The sequence below is a fragment of the Sturnus vulgaris genome, chromosome 21 (genome assembly GCF_052056855.1).
Source record: "Sturnus vulgaris isolate bStuVul1 chromosome 21, bStuVul1.hap1, whole genome shotgun sequence".
Taxonomy (NCBI): domain Eukaryota; kingdom Metazoa; phylum Chordata; class Aves; order Passeriformes; family Sturnidae; genus Sturnus; species Sturnus vulgaris.
Window position 1 is genome coordinate 3,662,901 of NC_142263.1, and position 14,992 is coordinate 3,677,892.

Here is a 14,992-nt window from a genome sequence, read left to right on the forward strand (position 1 = left end):
CCTCATAGATGCCATTTCAAACAAAAAAGGGCAACACTGCCAGGAGAAAGCATTACTTGAGAGATGGGTTTGCTGCCTTAACAGAAGCTGGACTTGCAAAAGTTGTATTTTATTAATTGTTTTCTGAGGACTGCGTGGGAATGTTCCCACATACTTTCAAATCCAAGCCCAGGAGAATTTCAGTAGAGGAGATATAAAATAAATCAACACAGCACAGAACACACAATTACAGGGGACAGCACTTTGAGGGAGTATCACAGAACTGTAGGCTAAACACTAACCCTGGCCTTACTCTAAGCTGTGTCTAAAGTCAAGCCCTGTCTCCAACACCTTCCTTCTGGGAAACTGCTGCAAGCCAGAGGAACACACCAGTGCTAAGGAACCACTGAAAGGAAAGCTACTGTCCTCCCTTCCAAACTCCTGCACCCTGCAGCTAATGCTTCATAAAGACTTGCTCGGGAAGAAGAAAAAAAATATTATTGACTTTAAACGATGGAGTCTGCTTTTATTAGAGACTTGCTCCAGGGTGCACAACATGTGGTGATAACTGCTTTTGCCTTCTGCTCCAAGTAACAAAAAATATTATTCCTAAGAAAGAAAACTCCCAACATTATACCAAACTCAAACTTTCCTGCACATCCAGCATCCCCCACAGGATGAAATATTGTCTGTAACTGCCTTCCTTGCAGAACCAACACGAGCCAGGTAAGCACAGCAATGGCCATGCAAGACCTGGACAAACCATTATCCCTGATAAACAGTGAAAATCACTCTGCAAAGAAATGAGACAGTCTCAGGCAGTCTCTGTAAAATCAAGCTGCAAACATTTGGTCAAGGCCACACAATGAAATATTTCTCTGGTTTTGCAGACAGGACTAAAGAAAAAACTCACACAATGATGTAGTGCCCACAAAAGCCTACAGAAGTATGAGAATGTACTTTCAAAAACTGATGCTAAATTGAGGCTGCTGCACATATACACTCTGTTTCTCACCATCAGCAGTCTTCAGTGCAGAAAATATTTTGGGGTTTGTATACAAAATACATATGACAACACAATATTGGGGACTGCAGTGTTAAAGAAATCTGAAAGAAGGGGATGGAAACAGGCCATAAAATAAACATGCAAAAATCAACACACATTAATATTCATATTTCTTTGAAGTGACTCCTTACTGCATAGTACAGGACAGTGATTAAAGTAAAAAGGTACCTTTTTACCTCTCTTACCTGGTAACCTTCAGTCTTCTTTTGGCACCATTTCAACAAAGCATTCCTCTTGGAGCCCCCATACTCCCGAGCCAGGGCTGCCAGGGGGTCCTTTCTCTCCACACTAAACCAGGGAAGAAGGGAGAAGACAATAAATACACTTGAAATCTCTTTAATTTTTACCAGTGTGTAAATATCTGTATGACAAAGCAGAATGGCAGCACAGAACACAAACATAAACAAAACTACATTAGGTTTTGGAGCTTGCATTTACTATTTTCCTGTAAATTCAGGTGGTGTCACTGTACATCAAGAGCTGAAAAAACAGAAGCTGTGGATATCCAGTGCTGTGTGTCAACCAAGCATTTCTGCTATTATTTTCATCAGCTTTACTTAGACAATTTTTAAATAATCTCTTTATTTTATATACTGAAAAACAGGATTTAGGTGTAAAATTGAAAGAAACTGCCTAAAGAATCTGTAACAGTAAATTCATACAGTTGAGCTGCTGCAAAACAAGTTCTTGAGTAAAATGAAAAATGTGAAAGCTGAGGACATTTAAAGGCCAACAATCAAAACACCCACACTGTCTTCACTCTACAGCTTCTACTGGTGGGAATAACGGTGGAGATCAGAGGAAAATATATGTTTTTTTCTCAAGAGAGAAGAAAATTATGTGTCCAATTTCCTTCAGCCCTCAGAGCCTGTGGTTCTTAGCTCACCACAACATGCAAAATGACAGCAAGATAATGAGGGCTGACCACATGTACACATGATGGAATTCTTGTGTACAACTCAGTGGCTCCTGAAAACTTAACTATCCTCATTTCTCATTTTACAGATAACAATGATCATTACAATCTGAATTTTTGCATCTGGATCTAACAGAGCCTGGTAATTCCCAGCAGAGTCTGCTCTGGAGACAGGATCCTCCAGATTAAAATATTTATCTTGGTGCCAAGGTAATGCTGTTGGTTTGTCCTGTTTTTCCCAGGAAGTTGGGCTGATACCTGAGTTTGCTTTGGGGTTTCAAGCAGCTGGGGGTAGAGGAAAGCATCCTGCTGCTGAAGGCCATGGGGGGTTTGCTCAGGGATTCCAGGGAGGGGCTTTTGCGGAGGTAATGCTCTGGTTTCAGCTCTTCATTTCTCCCCTTCAGAAGATCTGTGGGAATTTAAAAAAAGGAGCTGTCAGTTTGCAGCCTGAGGAATTTGATTAATCACTGTCCTGCCACCCCAGCACACAATATGTAGTCTGTTGTTTTGATTCTAAACAAATGTACTCATTTGTTCATTAAACACACATGGGGCTAGGAAACCTTGAGCAGATTAGAGGTGACCACAGCAAGGAATGGCTTTGATGATTTCAACAGTACAGGCTGCCTGGTTTCCTGTGATTGATACTCCTGCTGGGGGGTAGGGGCCTCAGGTGAATGAAGGGAAATACCAAAATCTACAGTCTTAAAGGTTCAAAAGCTGAGCACCAGATATCTTCACCAGATGACTGAGCAGCCCCAGTACAATGATTTCTTTTCTGCCATTAGCAGACTTGTAACAAGAAAGCCTCGTGTGTCCTGAACACAGCCCAGGGAAAGGCACTTACTCCTCAGGATGTCTGGCATCCACTCTGGCATAACTTTGAGAAGGCTCAATATATTCACAGCAGATGCATCTGTATTTTTCTTACACATATTATATAATGTATATAATGTATTTATGATATATATTGTTATATAGTCAAAAGAAAATCACTGCATATCAATACATGAGGTGATGTAACAAGCCAGGACTGCATATCACATTATCAGAATTACTGAATGTGGAAGGAATACAACTTTTTCACCTCTTTTTCAGTTACATCCCTATGATAATTATCAATTAATGCCATATCACAGAGGTGTGAATTCCTTCTTATCTCAGCTTCAGCTCCCTGTGACTTATTGCTGGGTGCTAGAAAGCCCAGATGGAGCCAGTAAACCTCTGACTCTCCAAGATCACAGCCAAAGACCAGCTCTGGGTAAAGTAATCCATGCTCCTCTCCAACTATGTAACATTTGGGTCATATTAGGGACATCACAGAACCCTGCTGTGACACTGGTCAGATGGAATCAGCCAGAAGATTTTTATTATGTAGACTACTTCACTCTGAATTTCCTTGGGGATAATTTTTGATTCAATGCTGTTTGCATAGGGCTTGGATCAACTGCCTTCTAGGATTATTTAGATTGGAACCAGAGCTGTTACAACTTTACAGTGAGCAAGCCTTTGCTATGGATTATTTGAACTAAATTAAATCCAGGTACAAAGAGAAGCTGTAAATACAGGAACTTGTTGGATAAGCAGCCATAATTTTTTACCATACAATGGCTTATAAAATATCTGTTGATTTTAACAGATTTTCTCAGAATTGTCTATGGGAAATAACAGAAATTATCCATGGCCCAGAGTGAGGTATTTATTGTTAAGAACTGGCATCGTATTACACAGCTGATAGATTATTTCACTCTAGAGTAAACTGATACGAGATTAAAAAGGTCTTATATTGCGTTTGGGATCTATACACTCATGCAAGACTTCTTGGAAACCAACTGATACCAGTAAATAAACCCTGCCCATTTCCCTACACAGAAGCAGACACTTCTGCTTGCTTAGCCACGTTCTAATTTCTCTCCTGTATTAGCAAACTACTGCAGAAAATCCAGTCTAGCCATCAAGAAGTTGTGACAGATTTTTTTTTTTTAGTCCCTGCCTGCAGTTTCACTACAGGAATATAACATTTCATCTGTCCTTAAAAATTCAAGAATCTGTTGTTACTAACTTTGATTCCAATGCAACAACTACATTCAGGACCAGATAATCAAAATAAAGGGCCCTAGAGAAAATGGGAAACAAACACTGGTAGAAAAGAATATTAAATGACAAGAGAACAAAAGCAAAGTGTGAAATGAAAACAAACTCATCTCTTGAGAACTCTCAAAACAAACTATTTCTAGCCCAAATATGATTTCTCCTAAAAGAGTCACATCAGTATCTGAAATGTTTGATGTATTTCAAATGAAGCTCAATTTAAAAACAAATAAACCCTCAGAAGACAGTGCTTTGGGCCTGTTCCAGAGACATACATGCTGAACAAAATCCAACCCTCTCCAGTTCCACAGTGTGGATTACAGAGGTGCCGTGGATATTTCTGAATAAAGAAGGGGAGTTTGTGTTGGCAAACCACAATAAATCAGCTATTTTTTAGTTATGATCAAGATGGGCATAGAAGCACAACAAAATTAATAAGGTCTGTAAAACAAAGACACTGGAGGCACTTTCCATGTGTCCTTTGACCACGTAAGAAGAAGAAAAATGGCTCAGGCAGAGACCAAGAGTTAATAAGAAGTTTAGTTAACAAAAGAGGCAGTATCTGTACATTTATCACAACTTACCTGCCAGAGGGAGGTCTGACAGATCTGCATGTCTGGCAATGCCCTTGCTGGCTGGCTTGGCATTGTTATACACAGAATGTCTCTGTGAAACAAAGGTGCAAAAGGTAATTGAAGAAGTATTGGTCATCATGCTTAAATACGTGAGCAGAAAGAAATTTCTGCTATTTCAAGATCACAAAGCACATGGAAGGACACAGAAACCTTTCAGCAGGGTATCAGCTGGACCTAGAGCTGGGTAAATAACTGTGAAAAATAAAAGGACAAAGGGACAATATTTTATCTGGTAATCCATTGGTTCCTGAACTACTTCACACTTCTATTTGTATGATTTTTCTCTTGCCAAACACAATTTAGAGTCACAAATCCGAAAGATGTCTGTTCCCAACACCCTGAATCATATGTCAGGAGGATTCTTGTCTCTGCAGCCCCAGCACCAGTTTACAATTAATAGCCCATCATCAGGCATTAATACACAGTTCCCAGACCTCACTGCATAACTGGGAGCACACATCTTGGAAACTTCAATCCCAGCTCACGTGCCAGCTCCCTAGTTCAGTGTGATGTTTCTTCTATCTCACTCCCAATAAGTGAAACCTCTATTCTGGTCCATGGTGATAAAAGTTCAGAACTGTATTCCACAGAGTTCACATCCGTCCACTGAGACCTCTAAGCTGAAGTCAAGACAAACTCACTTTGATCCTTTTTGTTAGGACCACAGCATTTGATGTTCCACAGCAAACAAACAGATGAGTTTCCCCTTCCCCCTGTCAGCAGATGCTGGAGCCAGCACCGTGTCCACCTCTTTTGAATCTACACTTGTACCTGCATTGGGGAAACAGCAGCTGCTGGGGCTGTCCTCACTGGAATTCCACTGAGAGGGCTCCTGGGCACCTTGTGAACTGGGACATTTTGTCCACTGCTACCTGCAAGGAAAAATCATGGAAACATCTAGATTTCAAACCCAACTATCACTCTCTTGTCAGATCAGGGAACCAGTATGTGGTGACATTCCATATTTATGCACCAAGCACTGACAGAAAATACCCATCCAGAAGCAGATCCTACTCACTGCTAGAATTTTTTTTTACAACTACAAAGTACAATATTCAAATACCTGAGCATCCCAAGTCGAATGACTTTATCAGTGACTTCACAGTGGCTGCAGACTCTGGAGGTGTGGGAGATGCTCTGCTGAGGCAGACCCCTTGCCAGCGGCTGGCTGTGTCTGACTCCACAGATTCCACCTCTTCAGCTGCCAGCCTGCAAGGCACAAACCACAGCACAGTCAGGGCAACAGGGAGTGCAAGCACAGATTAAAGGTCTTCATTGATAGCCAGGCAAATCCAACAATGGGCAGGTTTTACTGCAATGCCCTGAACTTGGACCACTCCTAGAATATTCAGGTCCTTTTCTTGCAGTGCCTGGCAAACACAAAATCACTGAGTCTAACAAACTCTTCTGCACTGTTAACCATTTCATCCTCATTCCCAAGCCTCACACAGGAAGGAGGATTTTCACAGGAAAAAAAAAGCAGTTTGATGAGACTTTTGAGTAATTATCAATAATTTCCTGAAGATGGGCTTTCAGTACAGCACAGGTGCCAAGGGGCTACTGTGGCTCTCAGTTTATAGTGAGGAAAGTAACCAAAAGGCAAATACACTTGAGAGTAAAACCTCAACATTTCAAACTTACAACAGAGATATTTGCTAAATAAATGAACCCTCAATCACAATTCATAAGCACTTATATGGGGAACAAAACTCTTAAATGCTTCATCCCAGCAGACACAGGAAGGCCAAAATCCAATGGCTAGAATGAAGACAGACCAAACAGAAAAGGTTTCATATTTGAACAGGAAGGAGAGATAAAGAAGTCACTCCTTTGAAAAGAAATTCTGAAGTCATGATCAGGTGCTGGACTTACAGGAGTTCATACAGGAAAGCCCAGAGCTGTGTTAAACATGAAATATAATCACACAGTGAAAGTTGCTCCTAGTCAAGTATTTTACATGATATTGCTTTAGTGACTTACCTATATGTCTCAGGCAGACTTGGAGTGCAATTACCTAGCTTTAGTTTAGGAAAGCTGCAAGCAAATATAGTCTAGTAATGTAAAAAGAAATCATTTGTACCTTTCCCATTGCTCAGAACCTGCACATGAGCTGCTGAGCAGCAGCTTCTGAGCTATCACCACATCTCCCTGTATTTACCATGTTTGATACACACCAAGAGTTACATGAACACAAAACCAGAAATGATTTCATAAATCATAAATCATGCCTGGAGGACTCCTACAGAAAGTGCCTATAGGGTTGAACAACTTCTGTGAGCTAAAAACAGAAGTCAGAGCCTTTTCCTTTCCATTTAGCCATCTGAAAATGGAAGAGGCTAAAGGGTATCAGTGAATAAGAGAATAAGAGTGACTCAAGTTTCTATTTCTGGCAGGGCTTAAGGAGGTGCTGTCTTCAAGCAGACTTTTGCTACTTCTTTAATTTATTGAAGCTCCTTTTGTGCCAGGGGAGCCTGCAAAGGCAGATGGCTGGAAAAAAAGCCATTTCAGTCCCATTCTCATTTAATCCAATAAGGAGGAAAGGCAGATTGGATAAGATTCACTGAGCTCTGAGGGAGCCAGTGTTTTGCTAGCCTTAAGTTCCAGCCTTGACTTTTTGTTCTGTGATTCGTAAAGCAAAAACAACAAATCAGCACGTGGCAGCACCTGAGTTACACAAATCACAAAAGCTAAATGAGTCCTGCTTCTAGCAAAGTATGGAGGAAGGATGAATTTCTACCTCAAGATCCCAAACCACCCAGTGCAATCTATTACACTTTCAGTCTGGCCTTGGACTGCAATAGGATGCAAACGTTAAACAGAGTCACTAGACCAGCCCCTGTGCCACAGAACAGTCCACTGAGAATTCAGGTGCCATTATTCTGTCATTATGAGGATTCAAGTGCTGGAGTTACAACCAGCTTCAGTTTTTTTTAGGTTGCTTCTTGTAATCTTCCATCTGTATATTTGTAATAGGCAGCCTGAAACAACCTCCTTGATTAAACACAATCACCACAAAAAAACGAGGCCTCCCATGCTGCAAACCTTGGCACAAAAGATAAGAACAATAGTCCTGAGAGCCACTTGCTTCAATTAAAACAACACATGCCAGTCAACAAGCAATGGGGAGATGAAACTGGTGAGCACTTCACCTTAAAAAGAAAAATCTGTATGACAGGGGGATGCAAGTGTGTGTACACAGATGGGCTTCTTAAGAGAGAAGCAGAATAGCAAGAGCTTAACTTGCAGTAGCTAATTCAAGAGGACAGCACAGAGCACACATTAGAAAGATTAATGATAAGCCATAACTTCAAACCCAAAATGACTCCTCCTTATGCACAGCATTTCGTCAGCTTAGCACATCTTGGGTCATCCATGAGACTACACAAGTTCTGCTACAAAAATGAGGGATTTGAACAAAATGTCACCAATTGCTGTATGCTTTCCTGGAAACAAGAATGAATGGGTCACACAGATAAATGCTGCACGTGCAGCTGGCTGAAGCTCCAGGGGGAAGCAGAGCACTGGAGCCACAAAGGAATTAAAATGTGCAGTTCCTTTCACAAAACCACTGCTGAGTTTCATTCATTCACTGGTGAGAGAAGTAGGTGCAGAGAGCTTTTCTCTAGCAGCAAGGGTGAGTCTCCTTGTTTTCTAGGTTTGAAATATGTGGACAACTGACTGATAACAAGGTGCAAGTCTTTCTGGGCTTAATGTACAGATTTTTGGCAAATTCAGCCTTCTCATGTTTGTTAAATTTCTAAACTGCTCTGATGACTGTTACAGGAGGCCTAGGACCACATTTTCAGAAATAATGACTCTCCAATCTCATCTTTGACACAGTTCCTGTCATTGTGTCTCCTCCTGAACTCCAAGGCACACAAAGAAGAGACACACAGCTACCACTGCACAGAATAGAAGAGAGGCCAAGGGCAGGCAGCAGACAATTCCAAACACTTAAGCATTTATTTGGCACTTCAATGTATATTTCTTAAACATAAAAACCAACATTCAAGAGCTGCCAGCATAGCAGAGAAAGGCAACACAAGTGTGCATATAGGCAAACACTCCAGCAGCACGGCACAAAGGTGGGGGCCATGCCAAAGCCAGGACATCCTGTGGAATTCTCCACTAGCTCAGCCTGCTCCCACACCAGGCCCTTGCTAGGTCTTCACATCCAGAAGAAAAGGACAGAAATCCCACAGCCAAAACACAGAATTCCAGTCCTGGAACAAACGGTGAGAATCTCCTGGTAGAGATGGTGATCTCTTAGTTTTTCCTCAGCATCCATGGAAAGCTCTCTCCAGGTGTCTCCGGCTGCAGAGCTGAACTTCAAGTTCTCCCTGATCATCAAATACTTCACCTGAGTTAAAGGCATGAGAACAACTCCTTTCTGAGAGGCTCTTCACTAAGGGCTTGATATGTTCTTTTCTTTTCCTTCTGCTCTCTCCATCTGCAGTTCTTACAGGAGGACAAACCTCGCAGGGAACTTCCCCCGGGAAGGTCACAGCAGGACACGCTCCGTGCTTGTCCCTTCCCAGCCGGGTCGGCCGTGCCACCCAGTGGCGAGTGCCTTGTCAATGCAGGAGTGAGAATCTGAAACCAGCGGAGCAGCTGAGAATGAGCCAGTAAATCCATGTCTCCACTCAGTTCTGCTGCTGGATTTCAGTGACCTATCCTCAAGTGTGTCTGTACAAACCATCTGTTCTCTTACACGTACTTAGACACACAGAGATAGATCAGAGAATATAATACTACATGGAGAATTTATGTATATGCCATTAAGTTTTACAAATCAGACATACACACTCAGTTTAATTTTTACTTAAGGTTAAAATGGCATGTTTGAATGCCTGTTTCGAGGAAAACAGCTCCATCCCTCCAAAAAAAGAAAGCTCTCAGTTATTTCAGATCCCCAAATCTCTGTGATTACTTCTTATGGCTTAGCTGGCTTTAGAGTAATTCAGAACTTCTTCTGCCTCCTGGTGTCTTCTGAAGAGAGAAGCCTTCTGAAACAAAGAGAGAGGCTCTTGCCCATGGGGAAGAGGTGGACCTGAGCGTTCACACTTTGCAATACACTTGAATTTTGCAGGGTAATTAAAAAAACAGAGGTGATTTCTTGAATTGAAACTTCCCTTTTTCAGCTGGGAGTTGAAGGCAAGTCCTGCAGTGTCTCACAGGCCTGGCTGTGCCTCCTTTCAGGGCTGTGTTAGCTGGCAGAGATCAGGCACCTGTGGAGAGACACACAGCAGTCGGGGAGGTTATGGAAAGCCACACCATGCCCACCCTGAGGTACAGCTCTCTATTTTACATCATCCCATCATCTCTAAATTAAGGGGACTCAGGGAAATGCCAGTGGTGTGGGCTAGAACACTTAGAGTGCCTTAACACTCCTCTAATTTGCCTTTGAGACACGATGAGCAACTACAGTACAAAATACAAAATAAATTTACGTTGCTCAGATAGGAAGAAATTACTTCTTTACAGCCAGGGAATCAATGTAGGACAGGGGTGGTGGTGCTCCTGGCTTTCCTCTCCTCTGGTCATTTCATACATGGACCCATCCAGGCAGCTGAGCTGCTCTACCTCAGCCAGAGTTTCAGCGTCCTTGCACTAAAGAGAATGGAATAATCTCACCCAATGTAAAAAAAAAACCACCAAAAACTCCCTAACAAACCCAAACTCCCACACCAAACAACTCTGAGGAGCTAAAAAACATTTCTTTGAGAGCCCTGCTCTGCCATCCTCCTTTGCTTGTTGTGAGAGCAGAGTGAACTCTCAAACCTCTGTGAGACAGAACAGCTGCAAACACAGGCACAATGAGCAGCACATCAGCACATACAGACTGACAGAGAGGTTTAATACACAGACTACAAGCTCATTTCCAGGAGAAAAGCATGTGACACTGCCATGCTGTGGCATTGGAGACTTTAGGAGGAGAAACAGAAGCAAATTAGTGGGATGCATCACAATGTCCAGTTTAGGCTTCCGTTTGAAGATCTGGTTAATTTTTTTATTATTCTAAGAAGTCGCTCATTTAATTACAGATTTAATTTCTCTAAGTACTACTGCTGGCCCAACTGTCTTCCCTCCATTCTCTTAGTTCAAGGCACAAAATGTTTTAGTGCCAAAATAATTTTGACAATTTGAAGCCAAAGAGTCAAAGCAAGACCTTGAAACTTTTACTTAGGATCTTATCCTGTCTGGTCTTGAAAACCTTCAAGGATGGAGACTATTTAACTTCTATTTCCACTACCTGTGAGGAGACAGCTACACAACAGTGGATTGTAAGCTTCTGCATTTTACTGCAGAGAAATAACATTAATTAGGATGTAAAATGTCATAGAAGACTGCCTGAAGCATGAGCTAATTAATTTGTAGTTTCAACCAGTACTAACTTGGGACAAGTTAACTCCTTTTTCCCTTATTTCATTTGGTTGATGCATTCATGACCAACCTCCCCCCCAACATTCTTAGTTATAGAATTAGACATTTAATCTGTGTTAAAGATGCCTTTGGGAGGCTCTTACCTTCATTCAGTTGAACTCTGATGACCTCATCAGGATTTTTTCTGCAAGTTCTTTGGCTGTTCCTAAACCAAAAATGACTTTTTGTCTGATTAGAAGAATGTAACGGTGAAATCAAACTTGGAGGCAGGAACTCAGGCAGCCACAGGCAAACATTAAAATGGCAGGATGTCGTAGGAGATAAATTGGCTTCAAGATGAATTTGTGAGGTGGAGTCTAATGACCCTCAAGAGATGGCTGAGATTTTGCCAAAAACCTTTGAGTAGCAAGCTCTTTGGAAGGTGCACTTTCCAATATGAGCTTAAAAATCAGACAGGAAACTTTCACTGGGGACTGTCAGACATTCAGCTGAGCGTGCAGCTGCTCAGCATTAGCAAACATGAGGAATACTTTATAGACTCTGTTAAGGTATCAGGCTACAACTGCTTCCACCAGTGCTGAGCACACAGCAAAACCACCACAGGCACCAGAATCTAGTGCTGATTCTGAGCAGTGGCGTTTGTGAAAGCTGACAAAGTGACGATGACAACACCCCCAGAACTTCCTGAGTGAAAGAAGCCGAGGTGCTGGGGGAGACAGAGACCTGAGGAATGCAAAAATATCTGGAAGTGCAGAACTGGCTATCAGCAGGAGCTTTGGCGACTTCAGGAATTTGTTTCATAGGTCAGTTGAGCTTTAAAATTCCAGTGTTTAGCTGCTGATCACTGCTTTGTTTAGACAGGGACTTCCATAGGCTTCATTATGTTCCCCATACCACTCAGTACAGACATTTTGCACACTCTGAGAATCAAATTAATTACCCTGACAGATGCAAAATTTGATTTCATTACCTGCCTTTGGAAGAGAATCAATATCGCCCACTGCAGACAGCATATCTGGCTCCATGACCAAGGCAATACTCAAAGCAAGCTACACAGAGAGTCAACATGACACAGAGACAGACACATCCATGTGTGTGTGACACAAAGGGAGACACAAAAGCCAAAACTGACTTCATTAAATACATGTCTGAACACTTTCTCTTGGAACTACAGCTCTATGGATTCTGGGGTTCCAATTTAAAAAGGAGAACTTGCAGCTCAGGCTTCTTATACCAAAGAGCTCATAATGTTCCTTATAGATGGAATATAAATATTACAGTTTGCAAATTAACAGGTCGTCATCTATTCATTTGAAGTAATATCAAATATATCTTAAAAGCCAAAATAATACAGAGGGGAAGCTATGAGAATATGATTCACCACCCTCATGTAGGAACCCTGCTTTCAACAAGTGAAATTTCATTAAGAACAAATTAGGAATGGAAACAAGAGCCCAGAACCTTAAGTGCTGTCTGGTAATCATTTTGTCTGAGTACATAGTCTGTAACAGCTTTTCTTTGCATCCACTTGGGACTCTGCTAATGAAACTGGAGCCTAAAAACATTCCTTTATTTTCTGAAAGGAGTTTTTCTGTTTGTTCAATCCAGGCATTCTGATCCATACACCTCCACAAAAAAAGCTCTCCCATGTTTTTAGTCCCATCTACTGCACAGCTGCTGTGGAAACTCCTAAATGGAAAACAGTGAGAATATAAATGCAATGTAGAGCTGGACTGTTACTTCACCTGAAAGAAATTAAGAATTCACCCTGTTCCTGTGGCCATTCTGCCAATGGCCATGAATTTACCAGGAGAGAGATTAAAAGGCAAAATCTAGAGTAGTAAAATTAATTTGACACATATTTCTGATGAACAGATGACTGTTCTTGTCTTTCTTCATTAACTTCCCTCAGGTTAAGAAGTTCTCTTCTGGGATATCTGTACCCAACCAATCTCTCCACAGATGGTTTAATACAGCTGCATAGAGTTATAAAGGCATCAGCATATTGAGACCAAAGCTATCAGAGAATATTGGCAATTGTTACTCCTTAGTATTTGCTGATTAAAACTTTCATGGCTTAGTTGACAGAAACAGACTGCCAAAAAGAAAAAGAACAGAAACATTTTAGAGTAAGAGACAACAAAATCTGCCAGAATAGTTACAAACAGACAAGATGCACATCCAAGCCAGCAATAGTTACTGACAAAGCACTGTTTGCATGCGTGTTAGCAGGCACACAGATCAAATCTTGGCCCTGGGAAATGATAAACAACCAACCTGTTGCTGCCCTTCACTTCATCCAGCTCTTTCTGCAGTCGGGCACTCTTCTCCTCCTCCTCCTGCAGCTTCCTCTTCACCACACGGAGCTCCTGCTGAGCTTCACACTTAATGTCATTGGCTACAACCACTGCAGTCTGCAGGTCAGCCTGGAAACGCCTCCACTCCTCTGTGTCCTCCTGGAAGGAGCAATCAGAACCCCCAACTGATGTAAAAATGCACCCACTCGAGCTGAGCACTTCATTATTGATCTCTACTGCAGTGATCACAAGCATCCAGGATTTCCCCACAATTTTAAGGTGGTGCTGGGTCAAACTGAACACTTGCTCCTTTATACTACCAAAAATGTTGCCAGAGAAACTCATGCTAAGCTTTCCATTCCAATATTGCCATGAAGTCCAAAGTGAAGGGAATGAAGACTTCAAGGGTGCAGAAAGAATTTCTGCTCTTGTTTTAGGAAAACAATGCCAGTATTGCAATAAAAGCTCAGCTTAGCTTTGTCTTGGAGCTTAAACCTTACCTTCATCTGCTTAGTCAGAGCCTTCAGCTGCCTCTCTGTATCTTGTTTTTGTTCTTCCAGCTTCATTGCTTTACCTAGGAATGATAAAAGATGTGAAAAGATTATCAAACACATTAAGGGCAACAGTGAAAATGAGAATGGGAGGGCAGAGCAGCTGATTTGGTTTTGCTTCTGGTAATGCCACTAAAACAAACTGAATTAAGACATTGCCAATGACCAGCAATGGAACCAACAGTAAATCTTGTACTCAAACATCTCTAAAATATGTCATTATTTTCAGGTATTAAACCAGGCTGAAATTTAAACAATCCTACGTGGATTCACTTACTCAGCACACACATCCCGAGGGATCACTGATGTGTGGAAGAGCCACTGGATCCACCAGGTGGCAGCTCCCCATCCACAGCAGCCTCCAGTTCACTGCTCTTCCCAGTGCTTTGCCCAAAAAACTCTTTAATAGAAGTCCAATAATTCCAATTTCTGGAACAGGCAGTATACTTCCTTCACTGAAAAGTGAGGCTTAGAGACTGTCTCTAATATTCCATCTATAGCACTCTATGTTAAAATAGTACTTCCATGCCTGAACAGAAGGGAAAATCCGAAACTGGAATATTTGCAAAGGCCAGACCTCCTCCTCCCTGTTGCAGTCAAAACTGAACCCCCCCAAATAAGTTCACTTCAATCTTTTTTTCCAGCTCCACCTACTTTCCAGGTCACTGATGAGCTGGTTATTGTGGAGTTTTATAGCACGATGTTGTTCCACCTGGTCTTCCAACTCAAAAATGGTCTCTTTCAGGTTTTTGATATCTGCTTCATTCTCTGATGTCTTCTCCTGCAGCTTCTGGCTGGTTCTGCTCAGCTGCTCAGCCTGGCGGTCACACACCTCCTTCAGCTGACCACACTCGTTCTCAGCCTGGGAGGGAGGAAAAAAGCTGCAAGTTTGTCCTCATTTCTTAGGAGATCTCACTCATTAGAGACTTTACTGAACACCTTGTGGATTTAAGCATTGTGGACACCCAGTTTCAATGAAAATGAGAGTCTCAGGAAGCAGAGATGAGCGATGAATGTCAGTTTTCTTTCCTGGCAAATAAAGATAATGCAAGATGCTGCAAAGGAAATGAAAT

General features: G+C 41.8%; 1 protein-coding gene across 5 annotated transcripts in view; it reads right to left on the reverse strand.

Annotated features, from left to right (window-relative positions):
- The window catches only part of SPECC1 (sperm antigen with calponin homology and coiled-coil domains 1), an 86,964-nt gene that overhangs the window by 18,396 nt on the left and 53,576 nt on the right, over nucleotides 1-14,992 (reverse strand). For all 5 annotated transcript variants that reach the window (XM_088177030.1, XM_088177032.1, XM_014876535.2 and 2 more), the window contains 8 exons: nucleotides 14,574-14,781; nucleotides 13,869-13,942; nucleotides 13,349-13,527; nucleotides 5,751-5,896; nucleotides 5,459-5,559; nucleotides 4,637-4,718; nucleotides 2,220-2,370; nucleotides 1,231-1,333 (listed from right to left, as the gene is read on the reverse strand). In XM_088177030.1, the coding sequence (XP_088033156.1) occupies nucleotides 1,231-1,333; nucleotides 2,220-2,370; nucleotides 4,637-4,718; nucleotides 5,459-5,559; nucleotides 5,751-5,896; nucleotides 13,349-13,527; nucleotides 13,869-13,942; nucleotides 14,574-14,781 (1,044 nt within the window). The remainder of the gene's footprint in view (nucleotides 1-1,230; nucleotides 1,334-2,219; nucleotides 2,371-4,636; nucleotides 4,719-5,458; nucleotides 5,560-5,750; nucleotides 5,897-13,348; nucleotides 13,528-13,868; nucleotides 13,943-14,573; nucleotides 14,782-14,992) is intronic.